Here is a 25,241-nt window from a genome sequence, read left to right on the forward strand (position 1 = left end):
AGTTTTCTATTGAAGTTGTTATATATGTTTGTATGTAGATTTTACCTTTCAAGAATATAAATTTGTATTTTCTATTTATTTTGCTTTATTGTGTCTCCGTATTGTTTTGTAGTATATGCTGCCATTATATATGATTATTTTGTTACATATATAATTTGGTTTTATATGTGGTTTGAGTACACTTTTTATTATTAGTTCTTAATTTTCTTTTACGAAAAATATATACATTTAATTCATGTTAGAGTTTTGTTTTTAGTTTTCTCAAAGTATTATTGTTTTGGACCATTTATAAGTTTTGGGTACATTTTCTTTTTTTTTGTTTGTTTTGGTTTCTTCGTGTATATATTGTTTGAGTTTAGCAGTTAATAATTTTTACATACATTTTATGTATTGCGTACTTTATTGAGTACTATCTATATCTAAATGTTTCGTTTTTTCTTTTACTTTCTGAGAATATCCAGGCTATTCTAGGAATCGAATTTCTGTAATATCATTTAAATAAAGTCAGTGCGTTTTTTTAGTGTTTATACTAGACACTCAAAAATTGTTTTGTCTAGATCGATTCATTTACATTTTTAATTTTTTCTGGGAGGGAAGGAATTTCTGTAATATTGGGAAATTAGATTTCATATCAATCTTGTTTGTTGTTGTTGGTTTTTTATTTAATTCTAGATTTTATAGTCCTGGATTTTTTTTTTGTTTACAAAAAAAATTAATGGGACATGGTAAGGTTTTCAAAAAATATGCCAATACTTATTTTGCACAAATAAAACTGTACAAAAAATGTTTAATATTTTTTTTCATGTTGAGTTTTGTTTTTAAAGTGTTATTGGTTTTTGTCTTTTTTTTGTAGGTTTGTACGATATGTTTTTCTAATAGTTAAAAAGTTCCTTTACATGAGTGATATATAGGTTTTTTACTTTAATATAAATACATATGTAGTCTTTGGCTAAAATATGCATAAATATATTGTGTAATGCAAATAATTTACTTTAATGTATTACTTTTTGACAATGGATGCGGGAAATATACAATATATTTTTGGATATATATTAAATAGACATTTTTTCATCAATGGAATTAAACAAAATTTAAACAAAATTTTTTAAAGTGAAAATTGGTTTTGGAATACATTTCCAAGGACAGTTTTCTACCAGTAACGTCAAAATGGGTCTTTTGGGGGAACAGCGTTGTATAGGGCCATTCCATGTTCTACATATTATAATTTCAAACTGTAGCCACTTTCGTTGGCAAATATGGCCAGGGCCTTCAGAATCTATCGTTACCTTATAATGCAACACTAAAATATGTTATTAGGTCTATTTTAATTCAATAAGAACCTAAAATGGCAAACAACATCCAATTCAATTAAAAATCGAAGATAAAACTTTCGAAATAATAAATATTAGGAGGCAACCCAATACCCAGCAAAAATTTTGTAGCCGAGTGTTCCATTTTCCGCATTCCTAACAATCACACACACTCTGCCTTAGCAGTTTTCCAACAAAATGACACCTGTAAATTCCGTGCATTACCAGTAAGCTAAAAATATTGGGCTCAACAAGAAAGGTTGCTCAACTTCGAAAAAACAATGAAAATTCAACTCTTTACCGGAATCTTTAGGTGAGAATACATAAAACACTTTTCTAACTGGCTTAAGTCATCGGCTGGCTGGCTTACTCGGAAAACATGCAACAATTGGTTTTTGTTTTTTTTATTTTACTCTTTTCACAAAATTACTATATTGGGGAAAAGCCACAAAATATGAATGAAATATTAGGGATCTCTACAAAATTGAATCCCAGGTATAGGGACAATGTCGTTTCATTCCAAAATAATACATTTTGTTGCCCGTTAAAGTGGAAAATATGTAGTTTTGTTGCATCTAAATTTGAAATAATTTTTAAATATTTAATTTTTAATTCAAAACAATACACACACATATATACGAGCTGTGTACAGGGTGAGATGAAAAAACTGCAACCAACTTCAGACTGCAATCATTTCTGAGCTACACGTCCGACAGCTGTTAAAATTATTCCAGTGACAGTTCCATATATTGTTTACAATCGCATTTTGGTGAGAATTTTCCAGAAAAAAGTTATTCGTGATGGAATTCAAGCGTGAAAGTGTGATTTCTTTTTATTTGGCTGGAAAACCACAAGTGGCTATCGTTAGAGCACTCCTGCATTTAAATGTGAATAAATCTTCTGTGTCTCGTACCATCGCTCGTTACCGTGATACTGGTTGCGTATTCCGACGTCAAGGAAGTGGACGGAAGAGAACAGCGACATCAGCGGAAATGATTCGAGGAGTAAAGTGGCCGAAAAATGGCTTGTGAGCTGAACATATCACAATATTCCATTCACCAAATATTGAAAAATGAGTTCGGGGTAAAGCCATTGAAATTCCAAAAAGTGCAAGAACTTACACTGCAACAGAAAAAAATAGACTCAAAAGAGCTAAAGAGTTGCTTCGCTTTATCGAAAGTGGTGAACTGCCGAATTTGGTTTTCACCGATGAGAAAACATTCGTTGTCCAGCAGTTTGTAAACAAACAAAATGGTAGTGTTTACTTGCCAAAGAGGTCAGCTGAAAATGTGCAACTTCGGTTGGCCACCAGAACTCAAGCGCCGGCCATAATGATTGTGCCGATGGTTGCTCTCCGCTCGTATTAATCGTCCGTGGCATCAGAATAAATGCCGAATATTATCGCGAAAATATTCTGGAGGGTGTATTAGAGCATTGGGCAATGCAAAAATTTTTGCCGCAGACATTGGACATTCCAGCAGGACTCAGCACCATCGCACTCAGCACGCGCCACCCAACAATGGTTACAAAATGAGGTTTCTCTCTTCGTTTGCAGCGCACAATGGCCACCAAAATCTCTGGATACCAATCCGTTGGACTATTGTGCCTGGAGTATTTTGGAAAGCCAAGTTGGCACCTCAAGCAAGTGCTTCGCCGGAAATGGATCGAAATACCGCAGAGCAACATTCGGCAGCGTGTGACTGTTTTATTGGCCGTTCATGCCAAAGGTTGGGCATGCAAAAATTTTGGACGCCGACATTGGACATTCCAGCAGGACTCAGCACCATCGCAGTCAGCACGCGCCACCCAAGAATGGTTACAAAATGAGTTTTCTCGCTTTGTTTGCAGCGCACAATGGCCACCAAAATCTCTTGATACCAATCCGTTGGTAAAAAAAGAAATTGTGCCTGGAGTATTTTGGAAAACCAGGTTGGCACCTCAAGCAAGTGCTTCGCCGGAAATGGGTCGAAATACCGCAAAGCAACATTCGACAGCGTTCGTGCCAAAGGTTACCAATTGGAACAAATCTAAACTTATTCTGAAATTTGATGCTATTTTCCATATTTTTTGTTTCCATCCAATAATTTCATTCAAAAAAAAAAAAAAAAAAAAAAAAATGCTGGTAAAACTAACAATCTAAACTAAAGCTTTCTTATTTTGGAAGGAACAACAAAATGCTGTATTAGATCCATGGTAGAATAATAATAAAGATAACAACAAGTGTTGTTGTACAACTAACGTAATAACAAACGCATACAAAATTTGTTTTTTTAGGTAATACAAGTTTCAGAGTTATATGTCCAAAAATGTTAATAAAAAATATTTCTCAATAAATTATTTTAATTTTACAAAATTTATCTTTGTTTGGAATGCGGATTTTTAAAATTTAAAATGCAGAAAAATAGTTCTTAAGATATTTAATTTTAATGCCTTAATATCATTCCTCTGAATGTATAATTGTTAGCTGTAGGTCCAAATCTCTCAACACTTCAAACAATCGTTATGAATGAAGAAAGCAACTTCCCTTTCAAATTGCAACCAAACTATTTTGGAATTTTGGGAAACATGAAAAATACGACTATATCAACATATGTGGTGTCGCTGTTCCTTCACCGCGAAAAAAAGTTTCCGCACCATGTGTTTTGCAAAGTATGACAGCATTTTTTTCTTATTAGGTAAAAAAAAAATTAAATTTGAACTGCAATGAAATTTTATATAAGAAAGTGTATACCTATTGTATATCCAGAAATGGAGGTAAAACACAAAACGTCATGTCGAAATTTGACATTAGTGTTACTATAGAGGCTAATCAGCTGGGCTGTAATTATTATACCAAGTATTAAATCCATACAATATAAAAAATTTCTTTTTTATCCATTGTCATTAGCTAAATAAACTAAATAAATATTAAGGTAGACAAGGCAGAACCTAATATCTAAATATATTTATATAAATATGTGTATATTATTAAAGCAAATATCTGAATCGGCTTCTACATATATAGGCCGTGTATAAGCTCTCTAAATAAAAAAAATATAATAATAATTTAACTGGTCAACATGCTAGTCTAAAAAAAACTGGAATATCATTTTTGTTCTTAGAATATGTTTCAAAAAACAAAATATTTTCAAAAAATATGACGCCCAATTTACATCTTCATGACGTATTTGTTAACAACACTAAGACACACAAAAACTAAAACTATGAGAACATTACACGTTATGTTGACGACCAGCTGTACATCCGATATTAGATAGACTATAAATACGTTGAATTAAGTATACATGTGTTTTCATATATAAGTACCGTAAAATATTGTTCTAAATTAAATAAGTCCACAAAAATTGAGATATTAAGTAAGTTAGTATATAATAAAGTTAATATTGAGTATAAGTTGATTAATATCAATACACATAAACATTTATAATTTTCTTGTTATGTGTATGTGTGTGCAAAATGTTGTTATTGTAACAAAAAAATATATATATTATTATACTCCACAATGATTGGAATATGATAACAATTTAGTTTGCATTAAATTTTATTATTACTGAAGGAAAGAGAAAAATTAAATTGATAAAAGTATTTCAATAATAATAATAATAGGTTAGCCAAAAATATTGTTGAATGCTGTGTTACTGTGTGTGAGTGTTTGTTTATATAATTTTCGATTATAGACATATTTTGTATATATACTATATATTTCATTTACACTTAATATTTTTTTAACATATATGCCATCCAGGGAGTGTTGGGAGTATTTCTAACCATTAGTATTTGAAACACCACACTTTGAGCGTAAAATGGCTGCTAATCTTTGTGTCAGCGGTTCTGTTGGTGATTCCGAATCACTGCAGGATGTTGAGGGAATTTTATTACCTAAAAATAAATAAACAAACATTTATAATTTTAATAAGGCTTGGTATTAATTTTAAAGTATGACTAGTGCAAAAAGCAAATTATTGGCATTTAAGATATTTTGATAAGATATTTTTCATTTGTGGTAACTCAGAAAAAAATTGGAAAATGTACACAAGGAAACTCTCGTTATTATGATCACCAAGGTTCAATAATGCGACCTAAAATTTGATCAACCAACTTCGAAGTTGTTCGTGGAATTTTACAATATTTTGAGATGTTTATGAAGTTATATACTTTTTTAAGGTATGACATTTCCGACGTATACAACTTTTTGACAGTTGAAAACCTGAAAAACTGTCTGACGGACCATCTATGATACACATATTTCATATAAAGCGAAGAAAGTAGTCAACATAGTCTGAAGCTGTTAAGGTGAGAAATGGACTATATTGGTCCACTTCTTAAGTATCTCCCCCATGAACGGGAGACATTTTGAATATTATCATAACCCAAGACAAAATATATTTAAACAAACGGACATAGGAAAAAACATACAGGGTGAGATAAAAAAAACTCCAATAAAGTCAAAAGCCATATTTTTTTACTGAAAGCAAAAAATGTCGAAAATAGCATCAAATTTTAGAATAAGGTAAGGTTTGGCACGAATAATGGCCTTCAAACGGCCAAGGAAACCGTTACACGCTGCCTGAAAGTTGCTCTGCGGTATTTCGGCCCATTCCCGGCGAAGCGCTTGCTTGGGGTGATCGACACTTTGGTATTTTTTAGTGCCAACCTTGCTTTCCAAAATACTCCAGGCACAATAGACCAACGGATTGGTATCCGGAGATTTTGGTGTGCGCTGGAAATGAAGCGAGGAACCTAATTTTGCAACCATTCTTAGGTGGCGTGTACTGAGTGCAATAATGTTGAGTCCAAATGCAACCAACTTCAGACTACTGTTATTTCCAAGCCACTCATCCGACAGGTCTTAAAATTATTCCAGTGACAGCTCATTATATTGTTTCAAATCAAACAAAAGCATTTTGGTGAGATTTTTCTAGAAAAAAGTTATTTGTGCTGGAATTCAAGCGTGATAGTGTGATTTCTTTATATTTGGCTGGAAAACCAGAAGTGGCTATCATTAGAGCACTCCAGGATTTAAATGTGAATAAATCTTCTGTGTCTCGTACCATGGCTCGTTACCGTGATACTGGTAGCGTAGCCTGACGGCAAGAAAGTGGCCGAAAGAAAACAGCAACATCAGTAGAAATGGGTTGACAAGTAAAGAAGCGACTGGATTGAAATCCGCGTCGCAGTGGCAGAAAAATGGCTCGTAAGCTGAACATATCGCAATATTCCATTCGGTAAATATTGAAAAATGAGCTCGGGGTAAAGCCATTGAAATTCCAAAAAATGCAAGAAATTACACCTCAACAGAAAGAAAATAGACTCAAAAGAGCTAAAGAGTTGCTTCGTTTGGCCGAAAGTGGTGAACTGCGGAATTTGGTTTTCTCCGATGAGAAAACATTCGTTGTCCAGCAGTTTGCAAACAAATTAGATAATCGTGTTTAATTGTCAAAGAGTCCAGCTGAAAATGGTTGGCCACCAAAACTCAAGCGCCGGCTATGGTGATGGGTGCCATAACAGCCGATGGTCGCTCTCCTCTCGTATTAATCGATCAAAATAAATGCCGAATATTATCGCGAAAATATTCTGGAGGGTGTATTAAAGCCTTGGGCGCGCAAACATTTTGGCCGCAGACCTTGGCCGTTCCAACAGGACTCAAGCACCATCGCACTCAGCACGTGCAACCCAAGAATGGTTACAAAATCAGGTTCCTCGCTTCATTTCCAGCGCACAATAGCCACCAAATCTCCGGATACCAATCCGATGGGCTATTGTGTCTGGAGTATTTTGGAAAGCAAGGTTGGAACTAAAAAATACCAAAGTGTCGTTCACCTCAAGAAAGCGCTTCGCCGGAAATGGGGCAAAATACCACAGAGCAATATTCGGGCAGTTTAATTGGCCGTTTGCAGGCCATAATTCGTCCCAAAGGTGGCCAATTCAAACAAATCTAAACATTTTGTAAAATTTGATGTTATTTCCGAATTTTTTTGATTTCATTCATTAAAATTAAAAAAAAATGTATATAAAATTATGGCTTTTGACCTTGTTGCAGTTTTTTTTATCTCACCCTGTACAGATTTCCTTTGTACTGAATTTTATTCCCCAAATTCTCTAAAATGTAATTTTGTTATTTTCAACTTTTCCTGTAACTCAATGAATATTTTAGCACATGTCACCATACACAATTTGTTAACTTATGTATGTGTGTGTTATAAAATGCTTGTTCTTACGCTTGCCATGTTTACAAAATTGAATTTACAATTTTCTTGCAAATGTCAAGTGGAACTCTTGGTAACCCCTGTAACAAATTGTGTGCCACAGGCGGCATTACTACTCACCATTGCTAACATCCAAATCAGGTGTGTTAAAATCCTTGGGAAAGTGTAGATTTGCAGGCACTATATCATCTTCTTCCTCCAGCAATAAACTCGAATACGAGTGTGTCGTATTGTCACTGCGGCTACTAATTTTACCACCACTCGAAGAATTTCGTGATGAATTTGAACCATTTAAAGCTACACCATCAGCACCTTCGCCGCCACATGCATTACCTGAGTTATCTATGTCCAGGACATCGCCCACAATGACCTGATGTTCATCAACGGGCAAATCATCGCCACTGCTGCTCATGATGTCATCGTCATCATCGTCACGGTCATCATCATCGTCGTCGTCAGCATCTTCTCCATCATCCTCGTCGTCATCAGCATCTACGGAATCACTTAGACTAACGCCTACCGAGCCACTGCTTAGAACACCACCTGCACCCTCTTCCTCCTCCTCGTCCACATCATCGTCGTCTTCAATGCTATTGCTGTTGCTGCTCACATTTGAATTGGGATCTAAAATGCCCTCAGCTATACCTAAGTCTGGCAAATGCGGTCGCCGTATATGCTGACGATGTAGCTTTTCCTCACCAGCCAAAGCTTCCTGTTCATCACTTTCTCCCGCCGAAGGATCTGATGATGGTGCTTCCAGTATTAATTCCGGTGAGGAAGATGATTTATTGTAGTTTTCGTCACTGTCACTAGAGGTGGCACCTTTTTTGGTTTGTTGTTGATGTTGTTATTTAATAGAAAGAGAAGCATAAACAAAAAACAAAATCAAAACAAATTTCAAGGCGTTCAATTCATTAGGGTATCTTTTGTATCTCTATACTTGATGGGGTTATCAAAGAAGAATGGTTGTAAAACGTCCTTTTTATTATTTAGACTATTTCGAACCCCATATCTCTTTGGATAAAATCTGCTTCAGGATATTTTTTGTTGCTGTTCTGGAGATGTACGTCAGTCTGCCTGGTGCGAACGATAATTCTCGAAATTGGCATACGATTTGGTCCACACTTGATGCATCGTATTGAGTTCGAAGATCGGTATTACTGGCTCTCTCTTTCCAATATCTCCGTCAGAAGCTAAAAATGTCAATAAATAATAATCCCGATATGATTTTGATGCACATGGTAATATTTTTATATCCTCAGCCATATGGTGCCTAGTCGAAATAACGGTTTAAGATCCTAGGTCTCTTTGGAACAAATCAGTTTCAGAGCATTTGGAGTCGATGTAGCGATTCAAAAATTTGAATAATTACAACTCTTATAAAATGTGATGTCTTCAAATTTCACACATCCCAATAATATTATCAACCCAAGGTCTGGCGTTAGGATGAAATATATCGGTCCACTCCTTCTGGTACCTACCCCACAAAAGGTCGAAATTTTCAAAAGTATTTTTTTACACAGAAAGAGAAATGATAATCTGATTTTACTCAAACTTTGCAAATTCTTATATTTGCGTCAGTGCTAGGTCAGGTGCGAAAATGGGCGATATCGATCTAATCCATCAAATACCTCCACCTCCATAACAAAAGATGGAAATTTTCAAAAATATGTATTTTCTGCACAGAAAAAGAAACTATAATCTGATTTTGCTCCAACTTTGCAAATCCTAATATTTGCGTCAGTGCTATGTCAGGTGAAAAAATGGGCAATATCGGTCCACTTCATCAAGTACCTTCCCCACAAAGGGTCAACATTTTGAGTAATTACAACTTATAAAATTTGATGTTGGAGTCCGATTGTTTTCAAATTTCACAAATCCCAATATTTATATTGAACCAAGGTCTGGTGTGAAGATGAAATATATCGGTTCACTCCTTCTGTTAGCTCCCCAACAACCGGTCAAAATTGTAAAAAAATGTGTACAGAAAGGGAAACAATAATCCAATTTTGCTCTAACTTTGCAAATCCTAATATTTGCGTCAGTGCTTGGTGCGAAAATGGACAATATCGGTCTACTCTATCAAGTAACTACCTCACAAAGGGTCAAAATTTTGAATAATTACCACTCTTATAAAATGTGATGTAGGTGTCCGATTGTCTTCAATTTCCCCACATCCTAATATTTTATGAACCCAAGATCTGGCGTTAAGACGGAATATATCGGTCCACTCCTTCTGGTACTTCCTCCACAAAAGGTCGAAATTTGGAATATCCATTAAGCTCATAAAACGCGAAATTGGCATCATATTCCATTTAGACTTATCACATCTCAATATTTCCATCAATATAAGATCTGTTGTAAAGATTGCACAGATCGGACCGTTTATTTTGCGGCTTGCCCCACATAGGGTTCAAGATTTTGAAAAACAAAGAAGACGAAATAAGCATCTCTTTAAATTTTACACATACAAACACTTTTGCTAAAACAAGATCTGTTTTAAAGATATTATATATCTGCGGACCCCTTCTGGTACCTCACCGACAAAAGGGTCACAATTTTCAATACATTTATATGCCATATTGCGAAACAACTCAGCGATTCTTTACAACTTGCTATATCCAAATATATGTCTCTCAACCAGAAACCTGAGATGAATATGGAATTTGTGATATCCCATGAATTGGATATAAATTTTCGATTTTCTTATAATTTTCGCCATAACAATATTTTTATCTGTATTATCACATATTTCATATAAAGTGAAGGAGGTAACCAAGACAGTCCAAATATGGAACATCCCAATATTTATATCATATTTATTTAACTCCGATACGAAATGGACAATATTGGGCCATTCCCACTCCGTAGAGAGTCAAGAGTTTGAATATTCATAACAGAAGTCAAAATATTTTTAAATAGTCGAACATTGGCTGAGGGTAATATAATATTAATGTTTTTAATAATACTAATGTTTTTATCAAACTTAGTTGTGGTGAGAACACCTCTGGTACCTCCGTCGAAATTAGTTAAAGCAACACTCAGATATCGTGAAATTTGTTAGCAATTTTGTTCAAGCTTTGCATATCTAAATATTCCGCAAAATTTTATTTATTTACATAATTAATGTTAGTGAAATTTTATTTCAAACCTTCTCATATCTCTCTAACTCTGCTGAAAAAGTATGAAGTGCGAAAATAGACAAAAAGTCAAATTTTCTCGCAAAAAAAAAAAAAAAAAAAAAAAAAAAAAAAAACGGTTTCATTCAATAACTTTCTTGCCAAAGAAATTATGGATGTGAATGGCTCCTTAGAGAAAATCGTTTACATTCTAAGAACATTTACTGATTTTTGTGGATTATTTGTAGTTTAGCGCCTCGTATTTGGAAATTAGTTTTGTGAAAAATTTGACTTTTGCACCAAATTGTCAAAAATAATTTTATGCTTGTCGAATGTGTTATACCCCAATTACAATGGGCAATAATTCTTACTAATTTGATTCGATACACATTCGTACATCCCTATTTGATAACCCCGCTTTTTTACGAAGTACACACATACCACGTAATTTGTCCAATATCAATGGATAGAATTCCTTTGCTGTCGAATTGTGTGGCTCGTACTGCAAAACTGTAACGATGACAAGGTAGAAAGAAGCAGATACAGAAGTAGTAGAGAATTCATTTATTATGTTCAGAAAAATAATAAAAAAAGGATAAAATATTATTTAATTAGAAAGTTTCTCATATTTCTATTTGTCTTGAATATAAATAATGGAATTTTATGCGCTTCCATTTTGTCTTGACATTTTTGGTGAAAGGTACTTACTTAGCTTGCAATATTTTAAAGCTTTTTTGTAATCCTTGAGCATGACTGAAGACAGAAACTGGAATGAGAAAAAATAATATAACATTAAATGGATTTTATTTTTTACTCTAATTAAGAATGGGAGGGATATATTGATTGTTAATCTCTGTATTTATAATCATTCGCAATATATTATTTTAGGGAATAGTTCGATTGTTTTCTGACGGATAGCATACCGTCCGTCCGTCTGTCCATGTTAATTTTTAATCACTCTACAGGTCGCAATTATAGCCCGATCCTAGAAGCCTTTTGGAGATGATCGCATAATAATAATTTTTCTGATGTAGCAGTTGCTCTACAAGTCGCAATAATAGACCAATGGGAGCGAAAGTTAATATGGGGCTAGAACTTAGGGCTGAGCTGAAGCCTTCCAATTTTGATGCACATCGGGTAATGTTTAGTGGGTGAAATAGATCATAATATTTGTATTAAATGAAACTCAAATTTTCCATTAAACCGCGAATATTTTTAATCCATGCGAAATCACAAATAGACGGACAGGTCAATTCTGACCATTACGTAGTTGCCAATAGTAAATATATCAGATGTTTATAGCGAAATATATACAATTTATATATACGAAGGAAAGGGATGTTAGCTAGAATGCTTATATCTCAAGAATGGCTGGACCGATTTTGACAAAGTTTGTCAATTTAGAATACCCTCTTGGCATAAAAATATAAAATCTAAAAAAAATCGCATAAAAACATGTCAATAATGATGTTAATATAGATTTTGCAGTATTTTGTGAAATTTTCTTATTTTTTAAGATTATTTATCGATTTGACTTATAATATTGAAGGGTATATTTTGTAATATTTTCTTCACCTTATAACACAGGTTGGGGTTATTATATACTGATTGCAATTATCGTCCGATCCTCACGAAAATTTTCACAAGGGTAGGGTTAGGCTCAGAAGGGCTAGGCACATTGTTTTCAAAGATGTTCGAAATATATTTAGGGATTGAAATGGACCAACAACTAAAAATGTTCCTGATTTTGCAGCCGTTATAAAGATCACAAATGGAAACCAGCGGACACGAAATCTCGCATTAAGTTAGAGAGTTAGAGAACAGCGGGTAGACGAATATAGTCAAATATCGTAGACAAGCAAATGAGACTAAATTTGGAGGGGCCTCTTGCTTTTGGAGATGATCGAAAAATATTTAAAGGTTTAAATGAACCAAAAACCGAAAAAAATTCTGGTCACACAATTGAAGCCAATCGACGCGCCTGAAAAGAGAGTTAAGGACAGGGAAGAATTCTAGCTTTTTGGATGACCATTGCATTATATTTAGCTGTAAAATGGACCACAACAACTAGTAGCATGACGGAGTGCGCAAATATTTTGCAAATGTCCCTGGCCAAAATGCTAAGGGTGATATCTGGGCAGTGCTCCGTGACATCATTTCAGAAGCGAAATCTTCCAAAATGGATTTGGCTTCTACCACATTATAGTGTTGTAGGGTATCGCATGGTCGGCCCCTCACGACTATAGCCTTTGCTTACTTGTTTTTTTTTAAGTTAAACAATTACAACAGCAAATAGATTTTTACTCAGTCATTGCTCTCTGCAGAAAAAAAGCGAACGTAGAAATATGATTTTCCTGTTTGTTTAAAAAAATTTACATGAAAAAGAAAATAATTTCCATTGGTCTTCCGCAAAACTTTTCCTCTTCATAACATTTTTTCTTAAGAGGTTATTAAACAAAAAGTTTGTTTTGTGGATGTAAAGAGGCATTATGAAGGGTTCTGTGAACATGAAATCAATCAGATAGCAAAGCTGAGGAGATTCCAAACAAACGCTTTAATGTAATATTACGTGGTTTTTGAGAAAAATCCATTTAAAGAAAATATCTGTGAAAGATAACCTTCCTGACTCATAAAAATATTTGAATAACAGTAGTAACTTAATATTATAGGATTTGTTGGAGTTGTATTTCTGGTTCAAAGATATGTGTTTGTGATATTGCTTTCCCAAATGGAAATTCTTTAAGTGGCTTTATCTCTAGGTCTATATTTTTACAAATTTTCGTTTATTTATATTTCTTTTGATGTTGTTTTTGAGTCAAGTGTACAGAGTGAGTGCAACCAACTTCAGACTGCTGTCATTTCAAAGACACCCGTCCGACAGCTGTTAAAATTATTCCAGTGACAGTTCATTATATTGTTTACGAGCGAACTAAAGCTTTTTGGTGAGAATTCTCCAGAAAAAAAGTTATTCCTGATGGAATTCAAGCGTGATAGTGTAATTTTTTTATATTTAGCTGGAAAAGCACAAGTGGCTATCGTTAGAGCACTCCAGCATTTAAATGTGAATAAATCTTTTGTGTGAACATATCGCAATATTCCATTCGGAAAATATTGAAAAATGGGCTCGGGGTAAAGCCATTGGAATTCCAAAAAGTGCAAAAACTTACACCGCAGCGAGAAGAAAATAGACTCAAAGAGCCAAAGAGTTGCTTCGCTTGGCCGAAAGACGTCAACTACCGAATTCGGTTTTCTCCGATGAGAAAACATTCTTTGTCCAGCAGTTTGTAAACAAACAAAATGATCGTGTTTACTTGCCAAAGAGGTCTGCTGAAAATGTGTGCTTTCGGTTGGCCACCAGAACTCAAGCGTCAGCCATGGTGATGGTGTGGGCCGCCATAACAGCCAATGGTCGCTCTCCGCTCGTATTAATCGACCGTGGCATCAGTATACTCACTCAGCAGGCGATACCCAAGAATGGTTACAAAATTAGGTTCCTCGCTTCATTTCCAGCGCACAATGGCCACCAAAATCTCCGGATACCAATCCGTTGGACTGTTGTGTCTGGAGTTTTTTGGAATGCAAGGTTGGCACCAAAGTTTCGATCACGTCAAAATACCTTAGAGCAACATTCGGGCAGTGTGTGACGGTTTCATTGGCCGTTTGAAGGCCATTATTTGTGCCAAAGATGACCAATTCGAAATTTTTCTTCTATTCAGGAAAAATTAAAATAAGTGAAAATTGTTGCTGTTTTTTCATCTCACCCTGTATATACTCTTGATCAGCATAAAATTCTATGTAGATTTAGCGATGTCCGTCCGTCTATCCGTCTGTGGAAATCACTCTAGCTTCCGAACGAGATGAAGTAGGTTGGTAAAATTTTACTCAAATCTATATTGAGTCTGCAGGACTTTTAGTATTGAAAATGGGCTAGGTAGGTTCACGTTTTGATATATCCCCATATAGTACCTCCCTATTTTCAGTATGTTGGTTATTGAAGCTACATTATTCACCGGAAATGTTTAAAATTTGGTATTTGGAGTTCGTAATGGTTACTACAGCCTAAGACTGAAAATTGTCTGTGCAGGTCCAGGCCTTCGTATAGCTCCCATATGACGGTACCTCCCGATATTCGGTATTTGGATGATTTTAGCGATATTATTCACCGGAATTGTTTCAAATTTGGTATTTGAAGTTCGTAATGGACACTACTGCCTAATACCTGCGTTTATTTCATTTTTTTTTTTCAAGTTTCGTATTTGATTATTGTAATGGCTTATGACAAAAGTTGCCTCTGCTGGTCCACGCCGTCGTATAGATCATAATATAACGGCTACATTTGGAATTCCTAAGAATTAACAGAATTTTTAACGGATTTTATTTTTTTTTTGGAAAATTGCCAAATTCGTTCCAAATGGTACCCTGCACCAAAGTTCGACCTGGCCGAACTAACAGCTTTTTTACTTATGTGTCTTACCTCGGCTAAGAATTCTGTCGGTGCTGATATGCTTTCATCGGCATCCGTGTATTCGGAAAGACTTTGACTGAGATCTTCATTTGATAGTGATGTGGGCAGCTGGGGAGGAATGACTCCATTGGCACATGCAGCCGTGCCGGCTGCATTTGAAGCTGCTGCCATTAAATTGTGGATATTGTTGCCACTGCCACTACTACTGTTGTTATTGTTGTTATTATTATTGTTGTAATTATTGCTCTTGTTATTCGAAGTGGGTGGTGTATTGTTCGAGTTGTTGTTGCTATTGCCGTTGTGATTGCTGTTACCACGTCCAATGTTGTTGCTGTTGTTGTTATTATTATTGATATTTGTATTGTTGATTAAAATTGCTGTCGCAGACGTTGCATACACACCATTGCCATTCGATTCATCCATGAAAAGTAACTTTGTTTTTGTCGTTGTTTGTTGGTTTTGAGCATTTTTCGAAAAAATAAAAGAGAAAAACAAAAAGAGTTATTTTTAATTAATTTTTCTGTAAGAAATCCAATTATCCTCACAGCGTTTGTTCGTTCAACCATGAGGAACACCTTCTATACTTACATTCGACATGTTTTCTTTGATCTGCTGCTGCTTTCTTTGGGTACATATATCTAAATATGTGTGTATGTGTTCTTTGATGTGCGTGTGTGTGTGAGTTCGCCTTAAAGTTGTCAACACTTCTTGTAAATTGATTTTTATATTTTATTTCTCGCTCACTTGGTCTTGGTTCCAATTCGAATCCAAGCGTATCGCAGGTGTATCCTCAAGTGTTTACAGCTTTTTAAATCTCCCAACTTACTTTAAGATTTATTATTAGTAATTTTTGTGTTGTTGTGCTTTCTCGTTTCATTTTATTTTGCCTTTTATTGCATTTCCTCATTTTTCTCTTTGATGTCCACTTTTTGTTTGTCCTACTCCTCCTCGTCGTCCACTAGAGTTCCAAGTCAAATGGATTCTGGTTAAAAGTTCGTAAATGTGCTTCTCTTATTTGTGTTGAAATTGCTTTGGGGGTTTTAAAGGTTATTTATTTTTGTAAGACTGTTTTGCTGTAGATAATGTCAGTTCTTACGCCTGGACAGATGCGAGTTTCATTAGATTGTCTGGAAAGTATGAAAATGAAGAAAAAAAGTGGAATAAGTAGTTTTTCATGGTTATTTCCAAATGGTTTTAAATTTAAGGTCAACGGTTTAGACATGAAATTGGGCACTTAATATTTGTTTGTGCAATAGAAATATAAGATCCTATGATGAGCTTTAAAATTTAAGGTTATAAACGAAGATGTAAGTAAAATTGTATTATAGCTGATGCACACAAAATGTGGATAGGAGTAATTTAGAAGACTGACAAAAACAATTTTTGAAACCTTATTGCTTTATAGAAAATTAGTGTGAAACACAACTCCTTGTAGGTTGTACATGAGTAGAGAACGCCCAAACTTTGATATATAAATGGTATGGATTGTTTAATCCAATGTATGCCCCGGAGTATCTTCAGATCCAATTTGTTGCCTCCATACTTTGTCAAAAAGTATTTAAAAATGTTACAATAAATCCACAAAAATCTGGGAATTCCTTTAGAATATTAAAAAAAGCCAGATGATGTCCCAAGAGCACTAAGTTTCACCTTTGGCAAGAATTACGACCTTCAAACGCTGTGAAACCGTCACACGCTGCCTGAATGTTGCTCTGCATTATTTTGGCCCATTCCCGGCGAAGTGGTTTCTTGAAGTGATCGACATTTTGGTATTTTTTAGTGCCAACCTTGATTGCCAAAATACTCCAGACACAATAGTCCAACGGATTGGTATCCGGAGATTTTGGTGGCCATTGGCGCTGGAAATGAAGCGAGGGACCTCATTCTTGGGTGGCGCGTGCTGAATGCGATGATACTGAGTCCTGTTGGAATGTTCAATTCACCTTCCAGATTTTTTTCGCGATAATATTTGGCATTTATTCTGATGCCACGGTCGATTAATACGAGCGGAGAGCGACCATCAGCTATTGTGGCAGCCCATACCATTAAAATTTATTTGACCTAAAAATTTCAATTTTTAGAATAGGACCCATCTTGATTTTGACCACATTCATCAATTGATTTGGCTTAAAAATTGTATTTACGCTACCCTGGGCTAGAGAACCATCTTACAGATAATTGTCCACATAGGCATTTATTTGAGTATAGTCCCCACATTACGAGTAGTGTACCCCCAACACCACTTTCCCAATGTGTGGTTAGAAAAGAAAATTTTGTATTCTATTGAATTTGTAACCCCCAACAGAATATTGGTTGGGAACGTAGATTTGGGATGATATGAAATAAATTTCGAAATGTCAAACTCGGTCTCATTCAGTCGGGAACTGTGGCAGAAACATGAAAACAATTACGAATATTAGAAAGTATCACGGGACCGAACATTTATTTAATCGTCATTGAATTATATGTACTATAATGAAAAAATATGGACTTTATTGGGTCTCCAATGCACAATTTAAATGACAAAAAAAAATAATTCCCATCTTACGGTAATGGGAGTAAGAGAGTAATTATTTCCACCTCAATTATGAGGTGGAAAAACTAAATAACACACAGAGCGGTATTTTAAACGAAATATAAAATCCAAATTATAGCTCATTTGAATGGAAAATGTTGCTAAACTGAAAAATAAAATCATGCTAGGGTAAGTGCGCCTAAGTTCGGCATGTCCCAGTAGTCGGCAGTTTTGAAATTTAAACTTAAATAACTAAAAATGGAATTGACCACATAATGAAATAATTGTAAAAAAACGTCAACAGTGTTCTCTGCTCTCGTTCTGTAAAATAACAATGAGCTCCGATCATTTATTACGGGAGAATAACGGTTTTCGTCAGTGAGTGTCTTCCAACGCGTGCGGTAGTGCTTGTTTGTAAAGAAAAAATTAATGGTGGCGTCAAATTAATAATCGATTTAAGTAAATTAAATTTAATACTTTTGGAATCAGAAATATTTTTTAATAGTATATAATAGTCTGAAGATCACTTTTATAAATTAAAAACATGCAAATCAAGCTTTTTTCTGTTGTATTATTTAATCCCGACATTAGGAACAGAAAAAAAATAGATTTGCCAGTAGTCGGCAGGGGGTGCCGATTACTAAAAAAATGTAATTTTTGACCTATTTCACCAAAACTTGAGAAAAGTATTAAAAATAATCCAAAAACTACTCAAATAAAAAAATTGTTTTGAGTCGGCAGTTGCTTTTATTTGTGCTTTTTGATCAACTTTTCTAAATTAAGTAGGTTTTTTTTTAAATCAGCTACTTGACGTTTTAGATAGCGGTGGCATTTAAAAAAAATGTTGGTTATCTAAAGGAAAAAGATCAATTCACAAATTCCAAATATAAGAAAGTTACTTTTTTATTTAATCTCATTTTTATTTAAATTGAAAATCCATACTATTCTTGATTTTCTACCTACATTTGGTTTAGAATGATAATTAAATAAAACACTATTTAAAAACGAAATTAGTTAATTAAACTGTGAATTAGTATTACAGCATTGTTTTATGCTATTTGAAATTAAATATAAAAAATAATATTTTTTTAATGAAATGGCATATGCCGACTACTGGCAAATATACATGCCGAGCATTGGAAAATGGTGCCGACCACTGGCAAAAAACTCATATTTTAGTAAAATTGTAAATTTTGCCAATTTAATAAAAACAAATTCAATTGTTGTTTATTATTTCGGAAACTAAACAAAATATGGAATCTGAACAACTTTATTTTTCTGCAATTGAAAGATTTCACTCAGAATGTCGAAGGATTGAAATATTGAAAAGCCTAAAAGTGCCGACTACTGGTACACTTACCCTATTTAGAGTATATAAAATTGACGGTAGGTGAACATATATTATAATTTTTGCCGTGAATATTTATTTCTATTTGGAAGTTACTGTAGTGTCATTACTTATAATAAAAATTGTGCCACTTACATAAGTCAGATCTGTGCTTTATTATGCTTTAACAAATATGCATTAAAGACTGAAAGAACGGGCCGGCAACACGGACCTCGCCGGATAGTTGTTTATAAACATTTTATAATTTTTTTGGTTCCTGGTCTAGCAAGGAGTATAAATTTGTCATTTCCAGCAGTAGGCTAGAATGCAGGGAAAATATGACTACCCAATTTTTGGGAGACACATAGACCCACAAGAAAATTTTCTTGCATGAAAGTTTCTATGGGCTGCTAAACGTGGTCTGCAATGTACATATTGCAACTTCTAATTAAATACATCTGCTTAATTGTTATCAATTAGTTAGCTGTTGTCCAAATATACCATTAAATATAATTTTAAATGAGAGACAAACAATGTATCCTGTCTGGTATGTACAACATTGTTTCCTTCATACTCGATACCATTGAAATTAAATTACATTTTCAGAAAAGTTTTTGTCTTGCAATTGAACTAGCTGGGAACGCTGTGCACTTGCCACTTCTAAACTTTTGTGTATTTCACAATTTAATAACAGCCAATTTAACAACAATTTTAATAGGGGTAATTACTTCTAGCAACAACAGGAACTAACTAATAATCGTGCGGTCTGCAGTGAAATTTCTTTTACCTTCATCTATGGCAGAATAGGTAAAAGAAAAGTGTATGGCATATGAGACATTTCATAAAAAGTGTACTCCTATGTTTAAGGTATAATTATGGAATATCTAACTTTTGTTTAATATAATTGAGTTTCCACATTATAGTCTATAACAGTGGAAAATCATTTTTTCTTTAGAAATTCTGTTTATCCATCTTCTCACGAAATGACTCCTATGTTAACATTGATTCGCCCACTCTGCCTAAGTAGCAGATGATTACGTTCGACGCTTTGAAAGTATATTTATGAAAGAAAAATATGAAAACGACTTGTTGCAATCGATGAACGAACGTGTGTGTGTGTATGGCCAAAGTCCTTGATAATACCGGCTAAGAAGAGACAGGAAAATTCATAAAATTGCAACTTAAATACCGCTCAAGACGGTATTACTCATGTCTATGGCAGGGCCCGTTGTAATAGCATTTTAAATGGATTGCGGAAAGAGGGAGAGAGAGAGAGCGAGCAAAAAAGAAAAGTGCAAAAATTCCCTCTTAAGGTCGGCTAAAATTGAATTAGACATGCAACATGCAACGTTCTAACACACATGCTATTACCAACCTCTTTGTACACATATCTGCTTGTGATGGAAGCACTTTGTGGGGTGTATGTATGGTTTTTTTGTGTATTAAGGTGTAGTTACAAGGGAAAATATTCCTAGAGGTGTTTAAGAAAAAAGGTCTGAAATTCCTTAGAGAGTTGTTCACTGTTATTGCCACAGTGAAGGCACCACAAAATTTAAAGTTTAAAAACGGTTTTACACAATGTTGAAGACTTTTCATATGATATCATCTCGACGAGGATGATAATTTCGCCTAAAAGAAAGCTCTTTAATTTTCCAGTATTCTGGAGTAAAAGTGATACTTACTGATGGACTTTACCAAAAAACACAATAACAATATATTCCAAGCTACCCGAAAGTTTGAAATAAGAATTTGGTTTGTAGTAGTTTTGTAAGTATTTGTATTCGTCAGGAGGAAATCAACAAGTATTGAAAAAGAAAAACCCAAATTTCTGATAAATCAGAAATATGTGGGAGGCATATGTGCTCCTTTTAGCATTACTGGTAATGACAACTACATATACTCCAATATCCCAAAAATAATGTCTACTATATATTCTCTGATTTATCAGCCGAAAGATAATGAGTTATTCGTATAAAATTTCCAAAATGAATTGTTGCGAAGTTAACCCCAAAATCAAAACTATCGTTTTTACAATTGAACTACTGCGTTGTTGTCCCTTTTGCCTATGTTGAAGTAATTCCAAAATTTACTTAATAATCCCAATATTTGGTAATGAGATTTTTTGCTTGGCTGTTTTTAAAATTGTCATGGGAACTCCAAATACCAAATTACAGACAATTCGATTTAATGGTGTTGCGAGATAGAATAAAATACGAAACATTGGGATGTACCCATCGAAGGCAAATCTTAACGTAAACCTATATTGGCAATTTTCCTTCAGATGAGATTCAAGTACCAAATTGCAAATAAGTTCTCTGCAAATTACAACGAAAACTGTCAAAATACGAACCATTGAGAGATTTCCTTATATGGGGCTATGGCAAAATGTAATTTTCTACCTTTAAAATAGCTTAAATGTTCAAAATAATTTAAATCAGGAGGTATCATTATAGGGTGAGATAAAAAATTGCAACAAAGACAAACGCAATAATTTTTACATTTTTTTTTTAAATTTTATTGAATGAAAGCAAAAAATGTCGGAATTACATCAAATTTTAGAATAAGTTTAGATTTGTTGGAATTTGTCAACTTTGGCACGAATTATGGCCTTCAAACGGCCAATGAAACCGTCACACGCTGCCCGCATGTTGCTCTACGGTATTTTGGCCTTGCTTGCTTGCTTGAGGTGATCGACACTTTGGTATTTTTTAGTGCCAACCTTGCTTTCCAAAATACTCCAGACACAATAGTCCAAAGCATTGGTAGGCGGGGATTTTGGTGGCCATTGTGCGCTGAAAATGAAGCGAAGAACCTCATTTGGTAAACATTCTTGGATGACGTGTGCTGAGTGCGATGGTGCTGAGTCCTGTTGGAATGTCCAAGGTCTGTGGCCAAAATGTTTGCGTGCCAAAGGCTTTAATACACCCTCCAGAATATTTTCGCGATAATATTCGGCATTTATTCTGAAGCCACGGTCGTTAAATACGAGCGTAGCGTGACAATGGGCTGTTATGGCGGCCCACACCATCATCATGGCCTTGGCTTGAGTTCTGGTGACCAATCGAAGGTACACATTTTCAGCTGACCTCTTTGGAAAGTAAACACGATCATTTTGCTTGTTTACGAACTACTGGACAACGAATTTTTTCTCATCGGAGAAAAGCAAATTCGGCAGTTCACCACTTTCGGCCAAGCGACGCAATTCTTTAGGTCTTTTGAGTCTATTTTCTTTCTCTTGCCGCCTTACCCTGAGCTAATTTTTCAATATTTGCCGAATGGAATATTGCGATATGTTCAGCTCACGAGCCATTTTTCGGGCACTGCGACGCGGTTTCGATCAAGTCGCTTCTTTACTTTTCAAAACTTTTCTGGTGATGTTGCTGTTTTCCTTCGTCCACTTCCTTGATGTCGGGCAACGGTACCAGTATCACGGTAAAGAGCGATGGTACTAGACACAAAAGATTTATTCACATTTAAATGCTGGGGTGCTCTTACGATAGCTACTTGTGATTTTCCAGCCAAAGAGATCACACTATAACTATACGAATATTTTTTTTCTATAACGAATATTTTTTTTCTGGAAAATTCTTACCAAAATCCTTTTGTACGCTTTTAAACAATATAATGAGCTATCATTGGAATAATTTTAATAGCTCACTTACGGGTGGCTTAAAAATGACAGCAGTTTGAAATTGGTTGCGGTTTTTTCATCACATCCTGTATAGTTTGCACCAACAAAATAGCTATATCTATTCCACATTTACTGAAACGAATTTCCTCTTACAAGGCTGAGGTTATAAATGTATTGAATCCGTTGTCAATTACAATATAGGTTATATGTAAGCCTTTATATAAGCTGTTGTACCAAATTTCATATCTCTGCATAAAATAATGGTAACTTAAATGTAGAATATTTCTGTAAAATTTAATTACTAATATATAACTTCCAATGTCATAAATTTATTTGGACATTTCAAAGATTAAAATGAATAAATTATACCAAAAAACACGACATTTCATTTCAGTGTTCATTTCGCATTTTTTGTACATTATATTTGAGAGCTAAATATTTTCGTTGGTTCCACTCAAATTTATATGTTCAGTGTGTGTTTCTTAAGAATATATAATAATTTTAATAAAAAAATAAATTTAAATGCGTCCTAATTGCGATTGTATGAATTTTTTATTACTTTGTATTACTTAGCTTGTGGTGCTAAAATTTTTCACAAATCAAATTTTTTTGGCTAGTCCGTAATTATTACGCTCGCTCGCACACACACATACATTTTTCACAACAACTAAATGGTTGGAGTGCGAACCTAGGTTTGTATTCCACAGACTGATGTGCTGCATAAATAAATCATAGAATGCTTTTAGGCATTTTAATGTTTGTTTGTCTGTGCGCCATGTCAAAGTATTTCAGCTGTTATTTGCTAGGTTGGGGAGAGCCATCATCCTGTTTTGGGTTCCGGTTATCTCTGAATGGCATCAATAGGCAGCAACAAGACTGCATGTCTGCGTTGTTGGCCTGGCAAGGACACACATGCACACACGACAAGACCACAGTCAACAACCCCTCATGTTGTGTAGGGATTTTTGGCAAAGTGTAGTAAATGGTTTTGTACACAAAATGGTAACGTTAATGTAATCAGTTACTAATGAATTTCCTATTCGTCTCAACGTATTCTTAAGTAAGCTAGGTATATCAATTTGTTTTCTATGTATAAACATAGGTGGGTTTCTTTTTCTGTGTGCCCTGAATTTATTTTTGCATTCTAGACAATTTGAAAACGTTTTGATTAGGGACACTCATTCTTCTTGCATAGTACCATCATAGAAACTGATACCCCTCATTTTGTGTGAGTGCCTCAGTTAAAGGTCAGGGGGAATCCAATTAGTGATAGGTAGAACATTCTGGTTTGGTGGTATTGGGGACATATTAGGGGGTTTGTTATTATTTTACGTTACTTTACAGTGTCCAACAAATGAATGTTTTTTTTTTTTTTTGTTAAAATTTACAAAAATGAAGAACATTATTTTTCATTAATACTTTATTGCAGAAGACTTCTGCAAAATTATAAAACATTTCATTGTGAACCACATCAGTAAATTCCAATTTGTTAAGGCTTTTATTTCGCACTAACCTGACCTCCAGATTTAAAGTAGTAAGACCAAATTGGTTTGCAAATTGTAACAAAATTGGCAGCATTTGATATATATAGGGCAATCTTTCGGAAAATCGACCTAAACTTGCTTATAGAAATTTAAGTTCTAGGCAGATCTGCATATTATTAGGAGGTCGACCACCGGCCAATTATTAATACGTTTCCCCTTTTCTTATTTGAAAGCATTTAAATTTACCATTACATTTTTATACCTACAACATTATATGTTAGGGCGATTATGTGTGAGGACAATTATGGACCGATCCTCACGAAATTGAAAATGGAGGTGGGGTTAGGGTCAGAAAAGAAGCTTATTGTTTTTAGAGATGAGACCAAAAACGGAAAAATTTCCTGATTTTGCTGTTGCTCTACATAATTATAAACCAATCGACGCGGAGTTTTGCATGGAATTAGAATTTGGGGCTGGTGGGTTGGACAGAGAGGGCTTGGAGGTCATATGACAATATTTAACGGGTAAACTAAATCCTATTTTTATGTCAAAAAAAATACGAAAATGTCCACTAAACGGCGAATATTTTTAATCCTGGCCAAATCTCAAATACATTTAAAGGTCACTTCTGACCATTACAGTGATGCTGATAGCCAAGATATCGGATATATAGAAAAATAGGTACAATAAAGGGTGAGATAAAAACTGCAAAAAAAAACAAGCGTACAAAAGCATTTTGGCGAGAATTTTCCAGAAAAAAAGTTATTTGTCATGGAATTCAAGCGTGATAGTGTGATTTCTTGATATTTGGCTGGAAAACCACAAGAGGCTATAGTTAGAGCACTCTAGCATTTAAATGTGAATAGATCTTTTGTGTCTCGTACCATCGCTCGTTACCGTGATACTGGTAGCGTAGCCCAATGTCAAGGAAGTGGACGGAAGAAAACAGCAACATTAGCAGAAATGGTTCGAAAAGTAAAGAAGCGACTTGATCGAAGCCCTCGTCGCAGTGGCCGAAAAATGGCTAGTGAGCTGAACATATCGCAATATTCCATTTGACAAATATTGAAAAATGAGCTCGGGGTAAATCCATTGAAATTCCAAAAAGTGCAAGAACTTACACCTCAACGGAAAGAAAATAGACTGAAAAGAGCTAAAGAGTTGCTTCGCTTGGCCGAAAGTGG

At 34.6% G+C, this 25,241-nt stretch overlaps 1 protein-coding gene across 1 annotated transcript in view; it reads right to left on the reverse strand.

The window, feature by feature from the left end:
• Positions 1-3,464: 3,464 nt before the first annotated feature.
• LOC101890154 (myb-like protein AA) overlaps positions 3,465-25,241 on the reverse strand; it is an 86,832-nt gene continuing 65,055 nt past the window's right edge. The window contains exons 3-8 of the mRNA XM_059132171.1: positions 15,689-16,227; positions 15,110-15,532; positions 11,344-11,401; positions 11,077-11,145; positions 7,637-8,338; positions 3,465-5,189 (exon numbers count right to left, since the gene is read on the reverse strand). Coding sequence (XP_058988154.1) covers positions 5,074-5,189; positions 7,637-8,338; positions 11,077-11,145; positions 11,344-11,401; positions 15,110-15,532; positions 15,689-15,697 — 1,377 coding nt within the window. The 5' untranslated portion in view covers positions 15,698-16,227 and the 3' untranslated portion in view covers positions 3,465-5,073. The remainder of the gene's footprint in view (positions 5,190-7,636; positions 8,339-11,076; positions 11,146-11,343; positions 11,402-15,109; positions 15,533-15,688; positions 16,228-25,241) is intronic.

This window comes from Musca domestica, unplaced genomic scaffold (genome assembly GCF_030504385.1).
Source record: "Musca domestica strain aabys unplaced genomic scaffold, Musca_domestica.polishedcontigs.V.1.1 112, whole genome shotgun sequence".
Lineage (NCBI taxonomy): Eukaryota > Metazoa > Arthropoda > Insecta > Diptera > Muscidae > Musca > Musca domestica.